The sequence below is a fragment of the Artemia sp. Qi Xiang Cuo genome, chromosome 14, assembly GCF_049724085.1.
Source record: "Artemia sp. Qi Xiang Cuo chromosome 14, ASM4972408v1, whole genome shotgun sequence".
NCBI lineage: Eukaryota > Metazoa > Arthropoda > Branchiopoda > Anostraca > Artemiidae > Artemia > Artemia sp. Qi Xiang Cuo.
The window spans coordinates 37,200,082-37,226,234 of record NC_142807.1 but is presented as its reverse complement, the minus strand read 5'-3'; the positions used below and the strand labels follow the sequence as shown (position 1 = coordinate 37,226,234).

The 26,153-nt window shown below is 38.2% G+C and overlaps 2 protein-coding genes across 2 annotated transcripts in view; one reads left to right on the top strand and one right to left on the bottom strand.

Annotated features, from left to right (window-relative positions):
* The first annotated feature begins 13,410 nt into the window (after positions 1-13,410).
* LOC148944420 (uncharacterized) overlaps positions 13,411-26,153 on the top strand; it is a 72,204-nt gene continuing 59,461 nt past the window's right edge. The window contains exons 1-3 of the mRNA XM_089099731.1: positions 13,411-13,665; positions 24,683-24,825; positions 26,011-26,092. Coding sequence (XP_088955857.1) covers positions 13,431-13,665; positions 24,683-24,825; positions 26,011-26,092 — 460 coding nt within the window. The 5' untranslated portion in view covers positions 13,411-13,430. The remainder of the gene's footprint in view (positions 13,666-24,682; positions 24,826-26,010; positions 26,093-26,153) is intronic.
* On the bottom strand, positions 18,997-21,765 carry LOC148944421 (uncharacterized). The gene is made up of 2 exons (XM_089100382.1): positions 21,729-21,765; positions 18,997-21,076 (listed from the first exon to the last, which is right to left on the bottom strand). Exon 2 carries the CDS (start codon positions 21,074-21,076, stop codon positions 19,406-19,408), a length of 1,671 nt encoding a protein of 556 aa, XP_088956508.1. The 5' UTR covers positions 21,729-21,765; the 3' UTR covers positions 18,997-19,405.

Sequence of the window (26,153 nt, the reverse complement as noted above, 5' to 3'; positions counted from 1 at the left end):
CTATTGTATCAATCAAAACTCAAATTCTCTCTCAGGTCACTGGTGTAAAAAACAAAGATCGCTAAAAATACGATAGGAAAATCTTTTCTGATGTTAGATTGGTATTGTTCATGCTATCAACCATTTGTGGTTTGATAAACCTTTTAACTTGGTTGACAATCTTTTTTTTGGTACTCGATATTTGTTTGCTTAATTTGGTTTTAGTTGTTGCGACTGCATGAATTGTGCTTGTATTCAAATGTTGTGGTTTCTAGGTCTATCACACACTGACAAACACACATACACACACAAATACATTTATATATATTGAGAAAAATCGTTAAGAGCCTTAATTTTGGTTTTTGCAAATGACGTCATGTACTATGTTAGTACATCAAATAAGTATTTCTTATGACATCATATATGGCATCATATAAGTATTTTCTTATATGATGTGATGAATAGCATAAATAGGATTGTTGAGTTTCCAACGCAATAGTTATTTATTAAGATATGGAAATCGACAATTAAAGCTCTGGGGAATCCCCTCCCCCCAGAGCCCCTGGGGAAATGACTGTAAGCTATGCAATTTGCCTATTGTCTACACTTAGTATTTGTTATTGAGAATATACCTAATTTTTTTAGAGGGGGAATTTCAGCGGGAGGGATTTCCACGGGGGAGAATTTTTCGTAAGGAAAAAAGTTTCCAGGTAGAATTTCCAGGATAAATTTTACGCGAAGTAATTTTCTGGAATTCATATACAGAATTATTTTTGTCTGTCTTAGTTTCTCTTTAGCTGCTCAGTTTTACACATGGAGATAATTTTTCCGGGGGGATTGTCCGTGAGAATTTTCTGAGGGATTTTCCTTGGGTGATTCCCGCGGGAGGAATTTTCGACAGGAGGAACTCCCCATGGGGGGATGTTCCGAGGGAAATTTGCCATGGAAGGGGGATTTCTGACTTGATTTAAAAACGATCAGAAATTAAACAAAAAAATGAAAGTAAGGAGAATTTCCAGGGGGAAATTTTCCAAGGAGAATTTTCACGAAGGGCGGATTTTCTATGGTGGAAATTTTTTGTAGGGGCATTTTTCGGGGAATTTTCACGGAGGGGGGAGGTGGATATGTCGGCATAATTTGATTCACAATTAGAAATTAAAGAAAAAAAAACAACTTTTTTCAACTGAAAGTAGGAAACAATATTAAAATAACAGAAATTATACCGTATATGAAAGGGGCTTCCCCTCTTCAACCCCTAATTGAAAAAACTTGTTTTTTGTTTGAATTTCAGTCAAATGGGGTATGCTTTCTACTCAATTTGTGCTGATCAGTGAATGCTTTAGTAATAATTTGTTATTTTACTTTTTCTTATGCTGTGATGGTGCTTGTGTGTGATGCATCAGTGAGTCAGGGGTACACGAAGGGATACAACAACACAAATACTGAATTTCTGAGGCGATATATTCCACTTCTCCATGCGCAAGCATCAGGTAAAATTTTTTGAAAATCTACAACTGCTCTTCTTACGTTGAAAGTCCTGGGTCGGTTTCATTGAAAAACCTCATGCACCAGTTTCAAAAGGGTTGTGTGTATGCCAAAATTAGGGACATAATAGCCTAGTCCGCTTTTTAAGATCGATGAAGATAGCCCTTTACTTGGTTTAGTTGGTTCTCAAAACATATCTGAGACCCCTATTGAAAAACGCTTACCAGTTTTCTTATCGATATATTTCTTCAAGTGTACCGAAAATCTACTAATTTTAAGTAACCTTTAGCACATTTTCGAAAAAAAAGGAGTGGAAGCAGCATTAGGTAGTTAATTGTGTTTCGCGTAGGCCCAGTAAAACTAAGAAAAGAAATTAAAGGAATAAAATTTCCGAGAAAGTTTCTTCATAACAATGATACGTTCTACAACAAAAAGGACATATCAAAAGCTAAGGACGTATCTGACATTGCCTTTGTCTTATAGGAGACTGAAAATTGTGCCTTCAAGGTTTGTTTGTTCTTTTTTATACCAGATTACTTTTTTTGAAACTATGCCCAAATTACTGCCAAACCTGTTATGAGGCCAACAAATCAGGTGGATCTGAGGACCACCAATGCCTTCTTTTCAGAAAAGATCCCCCCGCGCGGAAAATCCACCTCCTCCCCCCCCCCCCGTCCAGAGGTTTCAAGCTCCTATATGCATATGTTTAGAATTGTGTATTATTTGCCAAAGAATGATCAGCCACGTAGAAGACCAAGTCATGCAGAATTTTCGTCGACATGAAGAATTATGCCCGTCTCTGTTCACTCGAACTTCTATTCGTAAAATTATTATTAAGAACTTATACCACAAAACTACTGTTCATCAAAAATTTTCACTAAATAATCAAACTTTGTCCAAAATTTTCTTACAATACAATATTTGAATTCTCAAACAGAAAATTGAAAATGCGGGAAGCTACCAACGAATTTACAATTATTGGTACATACTTAACAGCAATAAATAGTGCGTTTATCAGGCTGGTAGCTAGGCCAGGATTAACGCATAGGCCCGTGCCTAAGGGTGCACAATACCGAGGGGCGCAAAAAAAAACAACACTGAGCGATTTTTTTCTTAACAAAAACTGAATTGATGTGATTTTTCATAGGCAGCCCGCTAGCGCTGCCTAAGTAAAGAACGATGTGGGCACAATGTGTGTGTTTTTTTTTTTTTTTTTTTTTTTTTTTTTTCTTCTTCATTACCCGGGCACTTCGTATCGAAGGAGTTGTCGTAGAAAGTTCGAAAAGGGCTCATTCGGTTGCAAATTGGAGTTGCTAGTGCCCTTTTTAATAGTCGAAAGTGATTGGAGGGCACCTAGACCCCCTCCCACGCCCATCATTCCCCCACACACATCCAATCAAAATTTTGAGATAGCCATTTTGTTCAGCGTAGTTGATTTCCAGATAGAAAATATCTTTTTGAGGAGGACACTCCTCCACAACCCTCGGGGCAAGGGTTTTAAGTTATGCCCTGGGGGCATATAAGGTTTTTATAGAAGGCATTGTCGTAGAAACTTCAAAAAAGGCTCATTCGATTGGAAATTCAAAGGGCTAGTGCCCTTTTTAATAGTCGAAAGTGATTGGAGGGCAACTAGCCCCCCCACCCCACGCCAATCATTCCCCCAAACCCATCGTATAAAAAGTTTGAGATTGCCATTTTGTTCAGCGTAGTTGATTTCCTGATAGAAAATATCTTTTTTAGGAGGACACTCCCCCACAACCCCCGGGGCAAGGGTTTTAAGTTATACCCTGGGGGCATATAAGGTTTTTATAGAAGGTGTTGTCGTAGAAACTTCAAAAAAGGCTCATTCGATAGGAAATTCAAACGGCTAGTGCCCCTTTTAATAGTCAAAAGTGATTGGAGGTCAACTAGCCCCCCTCCTCCCCCCGCGCCCATCATTCCCCCAAACACATCCAATCAAAATTTTGAAATAGCCATTTTGTTCACCGTAGTTGATTTCCAGATAGAAAATATGTTTTTGAGGAGGACACTCCCCTACAACCCTGAGGGCAAGGATTCTGAAGTTAGGCCCTGGGGACATATAAAATTTTTATAGATAGCTTTGTCGTAAAAACTTCAAAAAAGGCTTATTCGATTAGAAATCAAAATGGCTAGTGTCCTTTTGAATAGTCAACAGTTATTTGAGGGCAACTAGCCCCCCCCCACGGCCATTAGTCCCCCAAACACATCCAAACAAAATTTGAGATAGCCCTTTTGTTCAGCGTAGTTGATTTCCAGATAGAACATATGTTTTTGAAGACGACACTCCCCCACTACCCCCGGGGCAAGGGTTTTAAGTTATGCCCTGGGGGCAGGTAAGGTTTTTCTAGAAGGCGTTCTCGTAGAAACTTCAAAAAAGGCTCATTTGATTGGAAATTCAAAGGGCTTGTCCCCTTTTTAATAGTTGAAAGTGATTGGACTGCAAATAAACCCTCTCTTATGTCAACCTTAACATAGGCGGCGTGTTAGCACTGCCTCAGTATCGAACAAGATGGGCAAACGATGTTGTTTTTTGGGTTTTTTTTTCTCTATACCAAGGCAATTCGTATCGAAGGAGTCGACGTAGAAATTTCGAAAAGGGCTCACTCGATCGGAAGTTGGAGTTGCTAGTGTCCTTTTTAATAGTCGAAAGTGATTGGAGGGCAACTAGTCCCCCCCCCCACGCCCATCAATCCCCCAAACACATCCAATAAAAATTTGGAGAAAGCCATTTTGTTCATTGTAGTTGATTTCCAGATAGAAATTATGTTTTTGAGGATGATACTCCCCCACAACCATCAGGGCAAGAGTTTTAAGTTATGCCCTGGGGCATATAAGGTTTTTATAGAAGGCGTTGTCGTAGAAACTTCAAAAGGGGTTCATTTGATTGGAAATTCAAAGGGCTAGTGCCGTTTTTGATAGTTGAAAGTGATTGGAGGGCAACTAGCCCCCCCCCCACGTCCATCACTTACCCAAACACATCGAATCTTAATTTTGAGATAGCCATTTTGTTCAGCGTGGTTGATTTCCAGATAGAAAATATGCTTTTGAGGAGGGCACTCCCTTACAACCCTCAGGGCAAGGGTTTTAAGTTATGCCCAGGGGGCAGATAAGGTTTTTATATAAGGCGTTGTCGTAGAAATTTCAAAAAAAGTTCATTTGATTGGAAATTCAATGGGCTAGTGCCTTTTTTAATAGTCTAAAGGGATTGGAGGGCAACTAGCCCCCCCACATACATCATTCCCCCAAACACATCCAAAAAAAATTTTGAGATAGCCATTTTGTTCAACGTAGTTGATTTACAGATAGAAAATATGTTTTTGAGAAGGAAACTCCGCCACAGCCCTCAGGGCAAGGGTTTTAAGTTATGCCCTGGGGGCATATAAGGTTTTTATAGAAGACGTTGTCGTAGCAACTTCAGAAAAGGGATCATTTGATTTGAAATTCAAAGGGCTAGTGCCGAAAGTGATTAGTAATATTTTTGGTTGTTGTTGTTGTTTAGACCAGGGCACTTCGTATTGAAGGAGTTTTCGTGGGAACTTCGAAAGGGGCTCATTCGATTGAAAATAGAAAGGGCTGATGCCCTTTTTAATAGTCGAAAGTTATTGGATCAGAAATTAAACAAAAAAATGAAAGTAAGGAGACTTTCCAGGGGGAAATTTTCCAAGGAGAATTTTCACGAAGGGCGGATTTTCTATGGTGGAAATTTTTTGTAGGGGCATTTTTCGGGGAATTTTCACGGAGGGGGGAGGTGGATATGTCGGCATAATTTGATTCACAATTACAAATTAAATAAAAAAAAACAACTTTTTTCAACTGAAAGTAGGAAACAATATTAAAATAACAGAAATTATACCGTATATGAAAGGGGCTTCCCCTCTTCAACCCCTAATTGAAAAAACTTGTTTTTTGTTTGAATTTCAGTCAAATGGGGTATGCTTTCTACTCAATTTGTGCTGATCAGTGAATGCTTTAGTAATAATTTGTTATTTTACTTTTTCTTATGCTGTGATGGTGCTTGTGTGTGATGCATCAGTGAATCAGGGGTACACGAAGGGATACAACAACAAAAATACTGAATTTCTGAGGCGATATATTCCACTTCTCCATGCGCAAGCATCAGGTAAAATTTTTTGAAAATCTACAACTGCTCTTCTTACGTTGAAAGTCCTGGGTCGGTTTCATTGAAAAACCTCATGCACCAGTTTCAAAAGGGTTGTGTGTATGCCAAAATTAGGGACATAATAGCCTAGTCCGCTTTTTAAGATCGATGAAGATAGCCCTTTACTTGGTTTAGTTGGTTCTCAAAACATATCTGAGACCCCTATTGAAAAACGCTTACCAGTTTTCTTATCGATATATTTCTTCAAGTGTACCGAAAATCTACTAATTTTAAGTAACCTTTAGCACATTTTCGAAAAAAAAGGAGTGGAAGCAGCATGAGGTAGTTAATTGTGTTTCGCGTAGGCCCAGTAAAACTAAGAAAAGAAATTAAAGGAATAAAATTTCCGAGAAAGTTTCTTCATAACAATGATATGTTCTACAACAAAAAGGACATATCAAAAGCTAAGGACGTATCTGACATTGCCTTTGTCTTATAGGAGACTGAAAATTGTGCCTTCAAGGTTTGTTTGTTCTTTTTTATACCAGATTACTTTTTTTGAAACTATGCCCAAATTACTGCCAAACCTGTTATGAGGCCAACAAATCAGGTGGATCTGAGGACCACCAATGCCTTCTTTTCAGAAAAGATCCCCCCGCACGGAAAATCCATCTCCCCCCACCCCCGTCCAGAGGTTTCAAGCTCCTATATGCATATGTTTAGAATTGTGTATTATTTGCCAAAGAATGATCAGCCACGTAGAAGACCAAGGCATGCAGAACTTTCTTCCACATAAAAATAATACCCGTCCCTGTCCACCCGAATTTCTTTAGTAAAATTATTATTAAGAACTTATACCACAAAACTACTGTTCATCGAAAATTTTGACTAAATAATCAAACTTTGTCCAAAATTTTCTTACAATACAATATTTGAATTCTCAAACAGAAAATTGAAAATGCGGGAAGCTACCAACGAATTTACAATTATTGGTACATACTTAACAGCAATAAATAGTGCGTTTATTGGGCTGGTAGCTAGGCCAGGATTAACGCATAGGCCCGTGCCTAAGGGTGCACAATACCGGGGGGGCGCAAAAAAAACAACACTGAGCGATTTTTTTCTTAACAAAAACTGAATTGATGTGATTTTTCATAGGCAGCCCGCTAGCGCTGCCTAAGTAAAGAACGATGTGGGCACAATGTGTGTTTTTTTTTTTTTTTTTTTTTTTTTTTTCTTCATTACCCGGGCACTTCGTATCGAAGGAGTTGTCGTAGAAAGTTCGAAAAGGGCCCATTCGATTGCAAATTGGAGTTGATAGTGCCCTTTTTAATAGTCGAAAGTGATTGGAGGGCAACTAACCCCCTCCCACGCCCATCATTCCCCCACACACATCCAATCAGAATTTTGAGATAGCCATTTTGTTCAGCGTAGTTGATTTCCAGATAAAAAATATCTTTTTGAGGAGGACATTCCTCCACAACCCTCGGGGCAAGGGTTTTAAGTTATGCACTGGGTGAATATAAGGTATTCATAGAAGGCATTTTCGTAGAAACTTCGAAACAGGCTCATTCGATTGGCAATTCAAAGAGCTAGTGCCCTTTTTAATAGTGGAAAGTGATTGGAGGGCAACTCGCCCCCCCATCCCACGCCCATCATTCCCCCAAACCCCTCCAATCAAAATTTTGAGATATCCATTTTGTTCAGCGTAGTTGATTTCCAGAAAGAAAATATCTTTTTGAGGAGGACACTCCCCCACAACCCACGGGGCAAGGGTTTTAAGTTATACCCTGGGGGCCTATAAGGTTTTTATAGAAGGTGTTGTCGTAGAAACTTCAAAAAAGGCTCATTCGATAGGAAATTCAAACGGCTAGTGCCCCTTTTAATAGTCAAAAGTGATTGGAGGTCAACTAGCCCCCCTCCGCCCCCCGCGCCCATAATTCCCCCAAACACATCCAATCAAAATTTTGAAATAGCCATTTTGTTCACCGTAGTTGATTTCCAGATAGAAGATATGTTTTTGAGGAGGACACTCCCTTACAACCCTCGGGGCAAGGGTTTTAAGTTATGCCCTGGGGGCATATAAAATTTTTATAGAAAGCGTTGTCGTAAAAACTTCAAGAAAGGCTTATTCGATTGGAAATCGAAAGGGCTAGTTTCCTTTTGAATAGTCGAAAGTGATTGGAGGGCAACCAGCCCCCCCCCACGCCTATCATTCCCCCAAACACATCCAATCAAAATTTTGAGATAGCCCTTTTGTTCAGCGTAGTTGTTTTCCAGATAGAAAATATGTTTTTGAGGACGACACTCCCACACAACCCTCGGGGCAAGGGTTTTAAGTTATGGCCTGGGGGCAGGTAAGGTTTTTATAGAAGGCGTTGTCATAGAAACTTCAAAAAAGGCTCATTTGATTGGAAATTCAAAGGGCTAGTGCCCTTTTTAATAGTTGAAAGTGATTGGACGGTAACTAAACCCCCTCTCACGCCCACCTTTTCATAGTCAGCGCGCTAGCGCTGCCTAAGTAAAGAACGATGTGGGCACAATGTGTTGTTTTTTGGTTTTTTTTCTCCATACCCAGGCACTTCGTATCGAAGGAGTCGTCGTAGAAACTTCGAAAAGGGCTCATTCGATTGGAAATTGGAGTGGCTAGTGCCCTTTTTAATAGTCTAATGTGATTGGAGGGCAACTAGTCCCCCCCCCCCACGCCCATCATTCCCCCAAACACATCCAATAAAAATTTTGAGATAGCCATTTTGTTCAGCGTAGTTGATTTCCAGATAGAAAATATGTTTTTGAGGAGGATACTCCCCCACAACCATCAGGGCAAGAGTTTTAAGTTATGCCCTGGGGCATATACGGTTTTTATAGAAGTCGTTGTCGTAGAAACTTCAAAAGGGGTTCATTTGATTGGAAATTCAAAGGGCTAGTGCCGTTTTTGATAGTTGAAAGTGATTGGAGGGCAACTAGCCCCCCCCCCACGTCCATCACTTACCCAAACACATCGAATCTTAATTTTGAGATAGCCATTTTGTTCAGCGTGGTTGATTTCCAGATAGAAAATATGCTTTTGAGGAGGGCACTCCCTTACAACCCTCAGGGCAAGGGTTTTAAGTTATGCCCAGGGGGCATATAATGTTTTTATAGAAGGCGTTGTCGTAGAAAATTCATAAAAAGCTCATTCGATTGTAATTTCTAAGGGCAAGTTCTCTTTTTAATAGTCTAAAGTGATTGGAGGGCAACTAGCCCCCCCCCCACGTCCATCATTCCCCCAAACACCTCCAAAAAAAATTTTGAGATTGCTCTTTTGTTCAGCGTAGTTGATTTACAGATAGAAAATATGTTTTTGAGGAGGATACTCCGCCACGGCCCTCAGGGCAAGGGTTTTAAATTATGCCCTAGGGGCATATAAGGTTTTCATATAAGACGTTGTCGTAGAAACTTCAGAAAAGGGCTCATTCGATTTGAAATTCAAAGGGCTAGTGCCGAAAGTGATTAGTAATATTTTTTGTTGTTGTTGTTGTTTAGACCAGGGCACTTCGTATCGAAGGAGTTGTCGTAGGAACTTCGAAAGGGGCTCATTCGATTGAAAATAGAAAGGGCTGATGCCCTTTTTAATAGTCGAAAATGATTGGAGGGCAACTAGTCCCCCTTCCACTTCCACCCTCCCATTTTCCCAATATGTTTAAAAACTAAATGTTGCCTCAAGATTAAATCAAAATGCACTGTGATAATACTAATTCCCAATAAGGCATCACAGCAGTATCCCAAAAACGACTGAGGGTATTATGTTCAAACTTTCGAGGCTACTTCTGCTCTTAAAATTTAACCAAATCAAAATAGTGTAAGTGTATCAAAGCTATCAAAGAAAGTAAACAGATTTTTTTGCGAATGGTATCAAGTTTTCCATTTTAGGTCAACTAGAGGAGGTATGAAACTAAGTTAAACAGTACTGTTTTTGTCAAGATTTTTAAAATGGTGTATGTTGTTAAAAATTGCTGAAAGTTTTTCTCCAGCATACAAATAGCAGGCCAAACTATAAAGTCTTAAAAAACAAAAATATTTAAAGTATTATTTTCTCTTTCCCTGAAAAGACTATCTCAATATAAGACGAACAGAAATTAATTAAAAAAACTTTTTCCACAAAATAAGTTTTTCAAAGAAAAGTAAAGAACTCCATTAAACAAAAAATGAGCAAAAATAAAATCAAATAATCTAGGCCTACCAATACTCAAAACTACCACAAATCAGCATCGATAAATAAATGAAGCCCAAAACGAACAGAAATTAAAATAAATAACCGAGTCAAACTCAAAACGAGCAGAAATTAACATAAGTTAGGCACAAAACCCCTATGCCTTCCCAAGGCCAGAACAAAATTTGCACTTTACTGAAAAATATATAAATGTTTTTACTTTTATAACTCTAATAAATAAATACTTTTAACATTTCGATTACTAACTATCAGTATATGTATATTAAACTGACAATGCACATTCATTTGTATTTTTTTCAGTAAAGTGCAAATTTTGTTCTAGCAAGGTATAGGGGTTTTGCGCCCAACTTATGTCGATTTCTGCTCGTTTTGAGTTTGACTCGGTTATTTATTTTAATTTCTGTTCGTTTTGGGTTTCATTTATTTATCGATGCTGATTTGTGGTAGTTTCGAGTATTGGTAGGCCTAGATTATTTGATTTTATTTTTGCTCATTTTTTGTTTAATGGAGTTCTTTACTTTTCTTTGAAAAACTTATTTTGTGGAAAAAGTTTTTTTAATTAATCGTCAAAGTGCCAGGTGCGCTTTGCTGTTGCGCTACTATTCACAAAAAAGTGATTTAAAACAACACAGGAATTCCGTAGCCGCTTATAAATGGTCAGATGTCTCCTATGGATGGTAGCAAAGACTCGGCATCACCTCTCTATTGCATTACTTTTGGCTCGTCACTCATCAGATGCCTTCTGTTCAGGGCTTCCGCTATCCCCTAATTTTTGGGGATTTCCCCGTACATCTTTGCGTCTCCCCGAGAAAAAAAGTTGCTTGGGCCTAAGGGTGCCAAAGATTTAAATCTGGCCCTGTTGGTAGCCCACACCATATCTTGGTTAAGCCTGAGCATGATTTGAAACACGTTCAGAAATTAAACTAAAAACAACTTTTAAATTGAAAGTAATGAGTAACATTAAAACTTAAAACAAACAGAAGTTATTCCGTATATAAGGGAGGCTACCCCCTCCTCAAAACCTCACTCTTTATGCTATAGTTAGACTTTTTGTCATTTTTTTTTAACGACTGCTAAAACGCAAGGGTCCTTGAACTAGAATAAGAACTTTTTAAGACACTGTATTCGGTAACAACTCATTTGGTAGCAACTGGATGAAAAGCAGGCTAAATCTTAAAAAGGGGTATTGGAACTTCCAATTTCCGATTGAATGAGCCCCCTCCAAAGTTTATTCGAACACCCTTCCCAGTAAAACCTTATATCTTAACAATGGGCAACAATCTTAGCTCAGAGCCGTTACCCCAGGGGCTGGAAGGGGAGTTTTCAAACCCGGAGGCATGGTTATTTGACCTTTGGATTATTTTGAACACAAGGGCTATATCAAAATTTTGATCGGATGCAATTTAGGAAAAAGCAGTGTGGCGGGTGGCTAGTTGCCCTCCAATCACTTTTGCCTATTAAAAAGGGTACTAGAACTTTTAATTTGCAAACAAACGAGCCTCCTTCGAGTTTTATACAACCACCACTCCTATCCATATGAACTGCCTCTGGCCAAAAAAAATAATACATTGAACCCTTATGGCTCTTTACTATAAGGAACGCTATAGGATTGCCTCTGACTTAAACGGTGGCCGGCTTTTTCCCCCCTCCCCCCGGTGATATGCCTCCCGGAAAGTGCCACCCCCGGAAAATCCCCCCCCCTTGGAAAATAAGGCTTTCCAATTTTGAGGATCCTATTTGAGTTTTATATTTTTAATTCCCGTTGGGTGAAGGAATTTTGGTACTTGCGTATTATGCGCCACTCACTCAAGTTTACGCTGTGTAAAATCCGAGAACACACCGGTTTTTTTCATTAGTTTCTTCGTTACTTTAGAAATAAATTTGGGCTATAGATTTTCACATTGGAGGGGGGAGGGTAAAGTATAGCGGGTCTGCATGCAAAACTGGTTTGGCGCAATTATTCTGCATATTAGATAGATAGATAGATAAGTTGGGAAGTCTTCAGGCCGTCCATCTGTCTGTATCCTTACACAATCCTTAATAAAAAAGACAAAAAAATTCGTATGAACCTCTAACCGTCATAAAAAAAACCATTTAAAAGATTTTGTTTTTCGGGATTAAGGGGGGGAAAGGTACCTAGGTTAGGTTACGTATTTAATATATGCTATGCTTTACCCCAACCCCTGTTGTGCAAATATATAGTCGAAATTTGTTTCTGAACTATTATATACTTGTTACTATTATATAAACTTATTAATTTTCTTAGATGTTATGACGGTTCTAGGTTCTGACGGTTCGATGTTATGACGTTTCGTGCTTGTGACGGTTCGCCGAAATGGTTGCACCCCGATAAGTGTATTTTAAAGCCAAATAGGGCCATGAACACAGTAAAATAACATAAATGAAAGGCACAAATAGCATAAACTTTTATCAGAGAACATCATAAGACACTTAAACGAAACACTACATCAACCTAATAATAGTACTTAATACTTGGAAAAAACACTTAAATGAAACATTACATTTACTTTATACTGGGATTTTTTTTTTTTTTTTTTTTTTTTTTTTCAGTTAACAAAATTTCCAGATACCTCGCTATTCTTCTGTAATTTTGTAGTGGCCATATACCTAGAAAGAATTGTTTTCTGACTTTAAACTTTCCAAATACTTTACCCCCTCCCCCTATGTGCAAATATAAAGCCCAAATTATATATTTCCCATATATTCTGTCACTTGTCTTTGTCTTGTCTCACGCTAAGCTGAAAAAAAACTAACGAAGAAACCGGTTTTGTTCTTGAGTTTTATACAGCGTAAACTTGAGTGAGTTGCCCATAATAAACAAGTAACAAAACTCCTTCCCCCTACGGAAAGTCAGAAAAAATTCATTCTAGGTATATGGCCACTGAAAAATTACAGAAGAATAGCGAGGAATCTGGAAATTTTGATACCTGCGTACGTGCCAGGTATATACTATATAGGTATACTATACTATGTAGGTATATTTTAACTAAATATTTAATTTATAGAGTTGGTGTTTTGGTTAGGTTAGGTATTTAGCCTAATAAAACGTGTTCTGGGCGGCCTGCTTTCGTTAATTCTTTGTTGTGGCTTCTATAAAAACATTTCTAAGGAATTATATTTTCATCATATTTAGGTGTATTTCATTGGGATTAACTTCACTTCTTGAGTGGGGTTGCTATAATACATAAGTACCGTAGGCTACACCCTAGGACTCCTTCTAATTGACGCACGACGTTGAAATACAAGAAATACTTAGTTCTGCCTATCTATCCGATATTAGTTAAATGCGGCCTTAAATAATAGTTATTTTGGTGCCAGATGTGGTTAATCTGACGTAAGTTGAAGGATTTAACAAATGGCGAAGCACAATTCAAAAGGAAATCCGGGACCATGAACTAAAGTTACATCAATCACTTTTTTCCCTTAAAATAAATCCTAGTTCAAACCATGCCCGTTTTCTCATAGGTGCCAAAAGCAGCCAATAAGAACCGCTTAAATCTTAATCATATTCCCACACTAAAATATCAAAACCCTGTAACAATAGTAAAAGCGTAATCATTCATGTTGTAACGATCATACTGTTCAGAGACTATCCAAACCCAAGTGAAAGTGATGGGATCGAAAGATCATGGACATCTATCTATTATTCTTTTGTGTTGTCTTATTGGACTGTCAGAGCAGTTTGGAGAGCGATTTAGCCGATTGACCCCTGGGTCAGGACTCGAGTCATCCATAAATTATGCTATTCCAGGATTAGATCGGACCACCAAAACTTTGGCCACACGATTAAATATCGAAACTTTTCTCAGTATCTGGAAACGTCAAAGCAGCGAGAATCCGGAGAGACGTAAGTCCCAAATAATCAACTATTAGGCTACAATATATTTATGCAAATGAGCTACTCCAGAAACCTGGGGTAGAAAGATGAGAGGGTTGAAACAAAAGCGAATTAGAGGTTTTTAGATTAAACTGTGGTGTCCTTCAAGTCTATTCCCTCTTCTAAAGCAAGCACTATAATAAGTAAAGAGGAGCACCATTTTAAGATAAATATTTCATCTAAGATAAATGTTTCGTCCTTCAAAGCAGGAAAGCCATGGAAAGTCCTGAAATTTAGATAAATGACTCCGTTTTTTTTTTTTTTTTTTTTTTTTTTTTTTTTTTTTTTTTTGCACGAAACTAGTTTAACAACAATAGTCTGAATTCACCCATTTTAACAGCAAACGTTGAAAATATACTATTTCTGAGATCTCTTAAAGTGTTATGTCACAGGGTGGGGCCAAAGTAATTTGTATATGATTTTGTGAGGCAAACTATATAGTAAGGCTCATCTGTTTTTGGTTTTTTTTTTTCTGTATATATTTCTACATGTACACTATCGGCAATAAAAAAGAAAAGACGGGTGAAACGAATTTCTAATACTGTAATTTTTACGAATATCAGCAATAGTTCGAAAATGTCCTATGAAGCATTATGTCTTTATTTCTAAACGCGAGGTTGGTAAAGGTGCGAAACCCAACATTTTCTATAGTATGTTATATGAATTTTGTCGTTGAGCTAAAACTGATAAAATTAACCTTTTGCCGCATTTTCTTAAATTTTTACTGGAGGGAAGATCCTTCGAAACAGTCCTTGGGAAGGTATAATTAACCGTTCGTCTTGTTTGCAGGTAAGAGTGCTTGTAGCCCCCCCCCCCCGTCCATCAGAGAAAAGATCTGGATGCCACAACGCGGAAAGGGCATTTCATTGTACAGAGTTTTCATACGGATACTTGAGAGACGTATGCTTCAAGTAAACTTTGTTAGTGTGCAATTAAAATAAAATGCTGAAAATAAGTTTTTCAAAGCCGTCTAAGGTTTAACTCATTTTCAAAATTGAATGAGTTAAAAAAGATACAACCAAAAATCCTTCATTTCAACAACACCAACCTATCTTTCCCTATTAAAATACAATCTATCCCGAAAACGCCAAGGCTTGTTTTAAAGATAATCTTAAAGCTTCGCTGCCAATTTTCTAGTGGATTTTTTTTTTCAATCAGGATTTTCAATTGTTGCCGCTTTGAAACTTACTTAAAAATGTGATTGCTTGAACCACAAATAACTTAAAGGCGTTATTTGAGAAATATTTTTGGTGTTTCATCACTGCAAGTAAATATTAGATACACCTTTTAGTTTGAAAAAAAAATTCTGGTTTCTGGTTTTACCTTTGAGATGGAAAATGAATTTCCGAAAATTTTACAACAAACTGGAATCAAATATTTTCCAATCATTTCGTCTTAGAAACTATAAACCCTTTTTTTATGAATGAAAAGGGTATTTCTCCTTTGTCTGTAATTTTTCCGCTCTTTTAGTCTCACAGTGTAGGCTTCGATGTTTTCTTATTATTTATTTTTGTAGCCACTTCATATGGAAGGGGTGGTCGTATTAACTTTGGAGGGGATTCTTTCGATTGGAAATTACAAGTTCTAGTGCCCTTTTAAAAGTCGCAACCATCCCCCATCGCATGTCCTTTTTCCATCAATGCGATCAAAATTTGGCGACAGTAATTTTGTTCAAAAAAGTTCGAAGACCAATTAACTATGCCTCCAAGGTTGACATAGCCCCCTACAGTGCCCGGGGCAACGACTATAAGTCATGCAAGTTACCCATTTTTATGTATAAGGTTTTTTATTGAAAAGGAGGGCATGTTTGATCCTGGGTCTCCAAAGAGGCTTAGCGTACTAAAGTGAAACTGTAAGGAAATGTTGAGAGGAAATGTTGAACAAAATCAGAAGACAGTACGTGCATGTTGATCGTCGAAAGGGCATATCTGCAATATCTAAGGAACGGCTGAGGGTATCAAGTTGAAACTTTCTGGGTATGTTTAGGGTGATGTTGAAGAGTGATCGGAGGGCAACCAGCCCCCCTCCCTTTCTAGATGTCCCATTTTCTCAACACTGATAGAAATTCTAAAAAAGTCATTTTGTTCGCAATAGGCAAGGGTCTAATAGCTATGCCTCCGGAGATGCCATGCACCACGGCCCCGGTGTAAGGATTGTACGTTACGTCTTTTGCCCATTGTTTACACCTAGAAATTATCCTTAGGAAATGGGGAATGTTTGATTATGGGTGTGTACGAAAAGACTAAAGATATTGAGGTGAAACTTCGGGAAATGTTCAGAGGTATATTGAACTAAATCAATAAATCAAAAGACACTATGTACATCCAGTTTATCAAAAAGGCATATCTGCAATAGTGTAAGAACGGTCGACGGTATTAAGTTAAAACTTTGGTGATTGGAAGGCAACCAGCCCCTCCCATGCGTTTTTATCTGCCCTCCCCCCAAAGATGTCTGATTAAAAATTTTTCAGCTATCTTGTTCGAAATGGTCTAAAGATAAAATAACTGTGCCTCCCGGGACGACATAACCCCCCACAGCTGATGGGGTCAGGGTCGTTAGCTATGCAAGTTGCCCATTTTTTACTTGCAGGATTTTTCATTCGAAAAGGGGGTAATGTTTAATCCTGGGTGTATCCAAAAAGGTCACGATTATTGAGGTGGAATCTCGGCGATTTTGAGGGGTAGGTTGAGCTAAATCAAAAGAGACTATGTGCATTAAGGTCATCAAAAAGGCGTATCTACTATATCGTAGGCAAGGATACGGTATTTACTTAAAACTTTCCTGGTCACTACTGCTGCTACTGGTACTGTGACTGCAAATGCAACTACTTACGACTGCGACTACATGCAACCGCTACTGCAATGGCGACCACTCTCGATTGGGACTGCAACTAGTTAACTAGACTTGCGACTACTTTTACTTGAAACTACTTTCATGTCATTTTGAGGGTGGGTATTGAACAAAGACAAAACACATTATGTGTATGCTGTCTGTCAAAAGGGCGTATCAGCAATATCTCAGGGATTTCTAAGGTTATTAAGTTGAAACTTTCAAGGCATGTTCAGGGGGATATTTAAAAGTGATCAGACGGCATCCATCCTCTCCCTTTTGACCTATTTAGATGCCCCCTCGCCAGCACTGATTAAATTTCAGAAAAAGATTTTGTTCGAAATAATCAAAAGGTCTAATAACTAGTCCTCCGTGGATGCTAAGCCCCCACAGGCCTGATAAAGGTTCCGAATTGTGCAATTTTCCCATTGTTTACATACAGAATTTATCAATGGGGAAAGGGAAATGTTTGATCCTGGGTCTGTCCGAAAAAGCTAAGGATGTTATGGTGAAACTTAAAGGGATGTTAAAGGGGATGCTGAACTCAATGAAAAGACACTGTGTGCATCCAGGAATCAAAAGAGGGTATCTACAATATTTAGGGATTGGCTAAGGTATCAATTTGAGACTTTCTGGGCCACTAGTAGCCTACTACTGCTACTGCTGTCGCTACAACTAGCTGTAACTACGACTGTGACAACTTGCGACTAAACCTGTGACAACTTGTGACTGTGCCTGCGACTACTTATGACTGCAACTACTTTGACTTGCGAGCAATTCCAGTAAATATTAAGGAGGGCGTTAAACAAATAAAAAAGGCACCAATTGCATGCTGGTTGCCATAATTTTGAAAAAAGGTTTTGAAAAAAACTACCAAATGAAAAAATTTATTCGAATACACAGCTGCTTCATTAATGGTGGAGGCTATTTACTTATATTTCACCACTAAAATTAATTGCGAAACAATTCTTGGAAATGACAAAAAGTACCCGGTCGTGTCTGCTTTTTGTTTATTTTTTTCAAAGCCCTAGCCGGTCTTTGGAACATAGTAGGGGTGCTGTAATGGGTATACATTTGAGGTTCTCGGAATTTTTGTTATATTTTCCCCACCCCATAAAAGGGTGTATTAAATGGTGACTGGTTTCGATGTTACATAACACACTTCACCCGAAAGCTCCAAAAAAAAAGACTGCTGATTCACTATCCAAAACCTGCTTACAAGTATAATAATTGCTACCGTCACAACGTCATAATATTATTTTATAATATTTTTTTTTCACTAGAGACTACATCCTAATAAAATCTAAGTCCGACCATAGAAAACCCATTTCTAATCTACCAAGCGTTTGCTTGACTGGCAGTGACGAAAACTAGTTTCAATCGTGGCTTTGCCGTTTCTTCGTCTCTGGTCAAAATTAGCTTAGCTTGCCCAAATGGGTAATATAAGTTAGAAACTGCGAACGAAGCAAAAGCAAATTTTTAGCTTCTAATCAGGGCTAGTTCAACTTATTTTTAGGCCTAAGGCTGAGTTCAGTGAAACAGGGCTTGATTTAAATTGGGGTTGAGTTTCACAAGGGTCGAGTTTAACGGGATTGATTTAAATTAGAGTTCAGTTTAACGAGGGTTCAGTTAAATGGGGTTTAGTTGCACGAGCTTTCAGGTACACGAGGGGTCAACTGCATGGGGGTTCAGTTACCCAGTGGCTCTGTTAAACGGGATTTAACTTGCACCTGGTGTAAGAGGCACGAGGGTTCAGCTGCTTTGGGATCAGTCATGCGAAAGTTCAGTTACACGCAAACCCTATCGTGTATCTTTTTTTTCTTTTTAAATGCTTTTGAATGTGACATCATTTAAATGAAAAATATTTTTTTCTTAAAATTAAGGCTCTAAGGTATAGTCAGCCGCAGGGTTCACGTCTTGCCCATGACCCACCAAAATATTGTCATTCCCCACCGGTGGGGCCGGCACCCCCCGTCAGGAATCACGGCCCTAGACACTGCTGAAGGGTGATGTTTACTTTTAGCACCAGTAACAACACTCATATATACCCTAAATCTCAGCTTTGGATTAACCCGAGACCCTACTAAATGGCGACTTTTACTTTTAGCTTCAATAAAAGCACTCCTGCAGGCTATACCCTAATATCTTGCATCGATCCTGCCAGTCTTCTGTTGACAAAAATATAATCAATAAGACTGGCCGTCTTACCATCATGTGAGTAGGGGAGGTCGGGGTTGACCCGGACGATTTTTTTCTTTCTCAAAAATAACGTTAACTAGCAGATATATCTAGGCGCTTCAAGCACCCAAAAGTGTGTTCAAAAAATCCACAGAATTTATTCCAATTTTTATCTTCGCAGATTTTTTCAGAAACGGTTTAAAAAACAAAACAAAAATCGTCCAAAACCACCCCAGAGGGTGGGGTTGTTTCGGACATGCCACGGGTTGCTTCGGACACCACGTAATATAGTTATAAAACTTTATATTATTATTAAAATTCTTAATACAAAACTTCTTTAGCGAATGATAAACTTGGAAAAATCAAAGTTGAAGCCAAGAGCTTTTGCAGCTCTTTTTGTACCACCTGTCGAAACTGGACAAGGAAGCTTCAAGATAATGTCATCTTTTGAAACTGAAGCCTGGTCAACAGGATCAGGGAAGACGAACTTTGTCCCATTTTTTTTAGAAACGTCACCTCCACATCAGCATCAACAAGGCCTTCTACACGTCCAACATAAAAAAAAGTTTCCTTTTCTTACGACAAATTTCACGAGAACAAAGTTATTAGTGGCTAGGACATTTACATCAAACAGATCGTCCGGTTCAGTTTCTCAGAGATTTAGAGATTTATCAGAACTATCATCCATGATTAGACATTCCTGTTACTCATCTTTACTATCTTCACCTCGGTAAGTGGCTCTCGGTTTTCTTGCTTTCTTTGGAAGGGTGGCGACAACTTTCTTCTGAGACCCTTTTCTGTTTTTCACCATTTGTTCTAGTTCTTCCTTTTCTGGTATTTCTGTAAGCATTCTAGTTTTTCCTCTTTGTTTTACTCCTCTACCCATGGTTGTTGTAGGGGGTACACGAGGAAACGGTCTTAGTTGCTCGGGAGTTACGGAAAAGACTACAGAAGGCCCTTGAGTTTCGTCACCACTTTGCTCTGGCTCGTGTGGGTCAGGCACAGCATGTTGAGGTTGCCTGTCCAGCAATTGACGATCTGTAACTGAAGCAGCAGAAAAGTCAGCATGGCAGAAAGTGTTGCGGTCGAATGGCCACAGTCCGAGCTTTCTGAAGCCAGCCACAATGTTACTCATGCTGAACTTCTCGAGATATGGAACACGGCTGAGCTCTGCTACCTCATATATAGAGATACGCTGGCCTGGATGAAGGTTCAACCACTCACTAAAACTGTTTCTCAACGCTGCTTTGAATGGTCCATAGATTAAAATATCTAAAGGTTGCAAGCGGTGCGAGCAGTGAGGTGGGACGATAAGTAAGATTACTCCATTTTCTTTGCAATAGTTGACTACTTTAATGTCCAGATGACTGTCATGATTGTCCAGTAAAAGTAAAGTTTTAGGTTCTTTTGATGATCTGGTATGCTTCACAAAATGTTTCATTGTCTCCAAGAAAGTTTCAGAATTAATCCAACCACTTCGATGAGCTAGTCCCAGAGCACCAGGGGGCCCATCTTTCAGCATTCGTTGTTGGAAATTAATCCTTGGAAAGACAAAAACCGGAGGTACGTGGTTACCTGTCGCACTAACAAAACAGACCATCGTTACATTTTGACCACGTTCTGCTGATGTTGTCTGGGCTACTTGCTTCTGGCCCTTCTTGGCAAGCACTCTAGGAGGTGGTAATACAGTTGGAACACCTGTTTCATCTGTGTTCCAAATACGGTCCGGAGGGATTTGGTATTTTGCATAGACTAAGGCAAGGTTATCAAAGAATCTCCCTACAACCACTTCGTTAAAACCACTTGCTCTAGCTTGACTTGTTGCCTCGGGGGATCTGATAGAAATTTCATTGTTCCGCTTGAGGAATGCAGTCATCCAGTCTTTCGAAGCTTTTGCTTTGATTTCCCAGGATGAAGGGCATCTAATTTTATTAGCTTGGGCAAATCGATAAGCGACCTTGCGCGCTTCGATGGTGCTTAAGCCGTGATTCATTGCTGAAATTGTTTGAAAGTAGTCTGAAAGTGCCTTCTCCTCGTTGGGGTTGAAGAATGGCCTGTTATGAACTATCTTCTCTGAAAAGGTGAAATTAAGATCTGGTACTCTCCCTGTGACTAAAGCTTGTGTAGGCTCTAGGGCTTGAGACACTGCTGCTGCGGAAGTCCCTACTTGGTCTTCTAATTGTGTTTCAGCTATAGTGTTTGATAAACTCTTTGAACGTTTAAAATAATCCTGTAATGTAGATTTCTTAACGCCAAACTCTTCGGCAGCTTTTCGGATTGAAACATTGTCGAGGATAACTGCTGCTGTAGCCCTTTTCATATCCTCCATATTCGGTGGTGGATGGTCACGCTTCCTTTGAAAATTTCTTGGCATCTGAAATGATAATAGGTTACTTGTCTGTGTTTCAATAGCGGTGAATATTGAGCGATCCCAGTTTCTGACCTAAGAATAAAGTAAACATAGCACTCAATGCCTTATTTATGCTTAATGAAATGAATAATATGGGCTAGAAATTTGAGTAAGGTTAGGATGGTTAGGTTATGTAAAAAAATTGCGACAAAAGCGAGTGTTATATTTGGAAAGAGCATAAAAAAGGCATCGAGTGATATGTTCTCTTGATTCACAAGTCAGAAATGTGGATTGCTCCATATTTACTTCAACAGCAAAGCCATAGCCTATATCGTTGCGCTAAACACAAATGCGATGTATCGGATGCTATAAATGGCCTTTGTATTTTTTTTTGGGCTTGTCTCTCCTTCCTGGGGTTAATTTGACAAAACGGGATTGTTTCGGACACTTTCAGAAAGTCGTCCGAACCAACCCGACTATGGCGTCCGAATCAACTCCACATAGACCGTTTCTAAAAAATGGCTTCTAAAAAAAAATAGTTAAGGTGAGTCCAATTTGTGGCTAGATTTAGCTAGTGACATGATAACGCTAAGTTCCTGCCAACACTCAAATATGTACTCACGTAAATAGCACAGCTACAAAGCCTGGCGTATATTAGAGGAAATAAAAATAATACCTTAAAAATTGGTTCAAAGGGAATATCTTTGAAACGCATGTTCGGAAACTTTTGAAACTTTTGCGCAAAGTCGGCCACTCGTCAATACTTGAGCTTGATTTTAGGCAGAATTTTTCGGGCGAAACTGGATTTTATAATAGCATTGTCCGAACCAACCAGTGTCCGAAACAACCCCGACCTCCCCTACCATGTTAACTTATGGTCCATTTTATAACCAAATGCTGTATTGATTATGACTAGATCGTTATGGTAAAATAGCAGCAGTCTGAGCCTGCAGTCCTTCTGTGGTGGCTGTGACGGCCAAGAAGAAACCTAGTGTATAGCCCCTTATTTGCTTCTTTTTCATGCAACATAATTCAGTATCTTACTCTTTGTGTCAACCTTTTCGCCCTTCGTGATCATCATACTTGGCTGCAAGTCATGTTTCACCAAAATTCTGGTCCCATCTCCTACTGTTTTTTCTCTTGCATCAATTACAGTCCTACTGAGATTTAATTGATTCTTATTGTAAATTCCTATATGCATCACGACAGTAAAAATAAGGCACTTGGGAAACCGGAGCTATTGCACGCAGCATGAATCCTGTTTATTCTATTGTTGATAATTTGTCAAATAGTCACGATTTTACCTACCGCTTGTTAATGGACCCGGATCCTCCGTGTTGATGTTTCCATTCTCAGTCTACTTAAATCTTAATTATTGAATGACAGATGTCATGCTTATGATTAAACATCCTGAGTCTTTGTTCCATGATTTTCTTTGGTTATTTTTAAGCTGAATGGGCTCTTCTAAACAGATCCAAATTCACAGTTCTGTCATCGAAAACTGAAAAGAACGATTTTCTTTATACTCTAGAAAATTAACGTGTTTTGCATACAGGGGTGTCGTTTGGGGGTGGCAAGGGGGGCAGTTGCCCCCTCCCCCAATAACGTGAAGAAAAAATTATTGTACATCCCATGCCCTTTGACTATCTGGATATGGACCCCTCTTGCCCCCTCCCCACAATAAAAATGCTGGAGATTCGCCCCTGTTTGCATATTGGATAATGAAAAACTCAAGTTCAAAAATGGCAATTCCCGTGAATGGACACTGCTAAAACGTAAGAGGGATTGGGTGTTTTTCTCCCTATCTAGAGATGAACAATACCATCAGATTTAGGTAAAATTGTCATAATTCCTTCCCCCTAAGGATAAAATATTCATGAAAGCTTTTCCAAAAGAAGGAAATTATCCATAAGAATAGTTTTATATACCAAGTTAGGCTACACGCTCCCATCCCCTCCCTTGGCTGGTTATCGAAAAGACATGTTTCTTGTAATACTATTTTCATTTTGAACAAAACGGTGGGGCCCACAGGGGTGTAAATGGGGAGAGCATTGTCCACCTCCACACATTTTCAGGAATAACTGCCCCTTGCTGTCCATTAAAATGATATATCTGTGACAATGGTGTTAATTGGAGAGAGCACGTGTCTCCCCTAGAGTTTCGCCCCATCAAGATAGGGAAAAATACCTTTTTTGGGGTGTTTTTGTTAAAAATTCTTTTTTTTTTATATTTTCGTTGAAAAAATGGCAAATTTACCCCTCCTATATTTTGAAAAATGCATTTTGCCTCCCTCTCCTTACCATTTACTTGTTTAGCAGGGGGGTATTTTTGTGAATTGACGTTACGAATCTATGAAGCTCATTATAAAGTCAGACACAAATTCAAACCCTCCTTTTCCTAAATCGTTTAACTTACCGAATTAATAGAATGTTATTGTTTCCTTCGGCTCACTTGATTTCATTCACATAGTATGTGGTGTTGTTTGTCTCTCTTTTTTTTTAATAAAGTATAGGCTAGAAACGAAACAAACCCAAAAAAGAAGATAGCTAGATTAGGGCATACTGCGCAAAAAATACGGACATTAAGGACAAATTTGAAACTGTAGAAAACTCCTAAGTAGTTTCATATTTTTTGTTTTCCTAAATTTCATATTTTTCTATTTATCTAGTTTTTATCTAGAAAAATAAAAACTTCAAAACTATAAATTTTTACTGTTCTGAAAGTTAAGATGTTGGCGTTTAAAGACTTTCAGTCATATTTATAAAGGGCTGAGTATTTAATTTTTTTTTTTAATTTAGATTTGAAGTTGTCAGATGCGTCAAGCGTCTTGTTAAAATGAACGAATAAATCACTTTGTTTCGATTTCCGGTTGGGTTTTCTAATCAATCGAAACCGGTTAGCTCTGTTTAAAACCCTTGTAGTATTAGAATGAAATAAAATAAAAAACTTTCTGCAGCCTAGTGCATTTGGTCATTCAAGTTTAAATATTTCGCTTTATTTTGGCCATAATGAATTCTTACTTTTCCAACAACTAAGGTTCTTTTTTCAAAGCTCTTTGATCCTTAGATATGCTTAACCTTAACACAGTCAAGCAAAAAATATATATGTAGAAAAAAAAATGAAGCCAATGTTTTAAAAATAAGGAGTAAAATTCCCCGGCTAGAATTAAAGCTTTCATTGGTTCGTTTTTAATGCCATTTTACAGTCTCGAAATATGTGACTAGTTTTTGGTCTTAGTGTGAAGCATTCGTGCACTTTAGTTAATGCATCAACTTTTAGCGTGGTATTTCTTCTTTCGGAATAATAATGTTTTTCTTGACCTATTTTCTTGCTGGAGCTAAAAAATAAATTTTACTGGAGCGAAAACGTAATTTCTTAAGTAAATTTCAATATTCTGAGGCCGTTACTGGCATTCTCTTCAAATAGAAGTGAAACTTGCTTTCGACAATTGCATATATCGTTTTTTCCTTAGGACTCTAGTTCTCCTCTTTTTGCGAGGATTTAACCCAAAGTAAGGCGGGGCAACAAGTTTGAATATATGATGATGTATTGGCACTAAGGGTATACATCCACTAACGTGAATAATTTTTTCTTGTTTATTGTAATTGAATCTCTATGCAAATTTTGCAGTTGACTACGATGGGTCCTACACGATATTTGCTCCCATTGACGCCGTTTTCTTGGCTCGTCTCCCTCTAGATATATCCCAGCTACTACTAAGAGACGACACTTTCCAACATATGGTACTGTTCAACCACGTTGTGAAGGGCAAGGTAAGATTTACGAGAGTGAAATAAGACAATTAAAACATTGAGAATTTTTCGTGTGACTTTTTGTTGAAAAACAGATGTTTTTAATGCCCTTGTCATTTAATCAATCACTCCACTTCAATAAAACAGTTTATTGTATCTTGTCATAATACTGTCATAAACGACAGCTATAAAATATCATAAATTCTAGCATTGACTAAAGGAAGCCTTGAAACTTTGGACTCCGTTTGCCTACTTATTTTATTCCATAAATCCAAGCTTTCGTGAACCAATTTGTTTCCGTGAACCACCCGGAATTTTTCTAGGGGATGAGACCGAACAATAAAATCCAGATGTAACCGCAATTCAGTTTTTGACTGATTTGCCAGTTTTTGGCATGAATTTTATGACTTTTTTACGTCAGGCAGGGGGATGGGGAAGGGGAAGAGGGTCTACCGGTCAGATCCTTCACCTAGAAATTTCATTGAATAGAACTTGCCATTCTTTAAATAAAGTTAATCTGTGGGGAGAAAATAGTCATGAGTTACTGGTTGCATTTTAATAAAGGCACAAGAATAAAAGATGTAAAAAAAAATTTTATAGCTGGATATTACAGAGTATCCCAATGAACACTGGACAATTTTGGGTAGTGAGACACTTTAATTTTGTGATGGAGATATTCATTAACCCTAGATATACTATAAAAATGGTAATATATAATTCGAGTCTAGTGCAGGTCGGCGTTAAACTCAAAAATTTTAAGCTGGAAAAACATTGCATATTTATGAAAAACTGAAATTTACGGGGAATTATTTTTATTTCCCCCGTATTGAAATTTATTTTTCAAGAATTTGTTTTGAAAATGTTCTAGTCAAAACCCTGAAGCTTTTCAAGCTGATTAAAATTAATTCTCTGAAGCGGACTTTGGTTTATCCAACCATTTGAAAGTTTCCAAATGGTTGTTTCGACTAGGTTTTTTCTTAAACGTAATTGTCAGCAGAATGTACTTCGCTTTTCACATCAAATTCAGATTTACTCATGTATGATTTTACTGTATATATGATTATACTATATGTACTGTATCAAAAAAGATTATACTGTGGTCTCACAAATGACCAATCGCTTTTTAGACATCATGCATAACGGTTCATCTTTATTTGTTATCCATTTTTAATTAGCTACCTTTCTTAATAATCCCTTTTACTGTAGGTTGATACGTCCAATTTCTCAAAACAAGAGTTCAGAAGTCTGGGTGGCCATGTTCTATCGCTTGAGCACAGTGGAAAAAAAGGTAAAAATTAATATCCGTTGACACTAAATGCTATTGCTCTTGCCAGGAGGTTTGTCAGAAT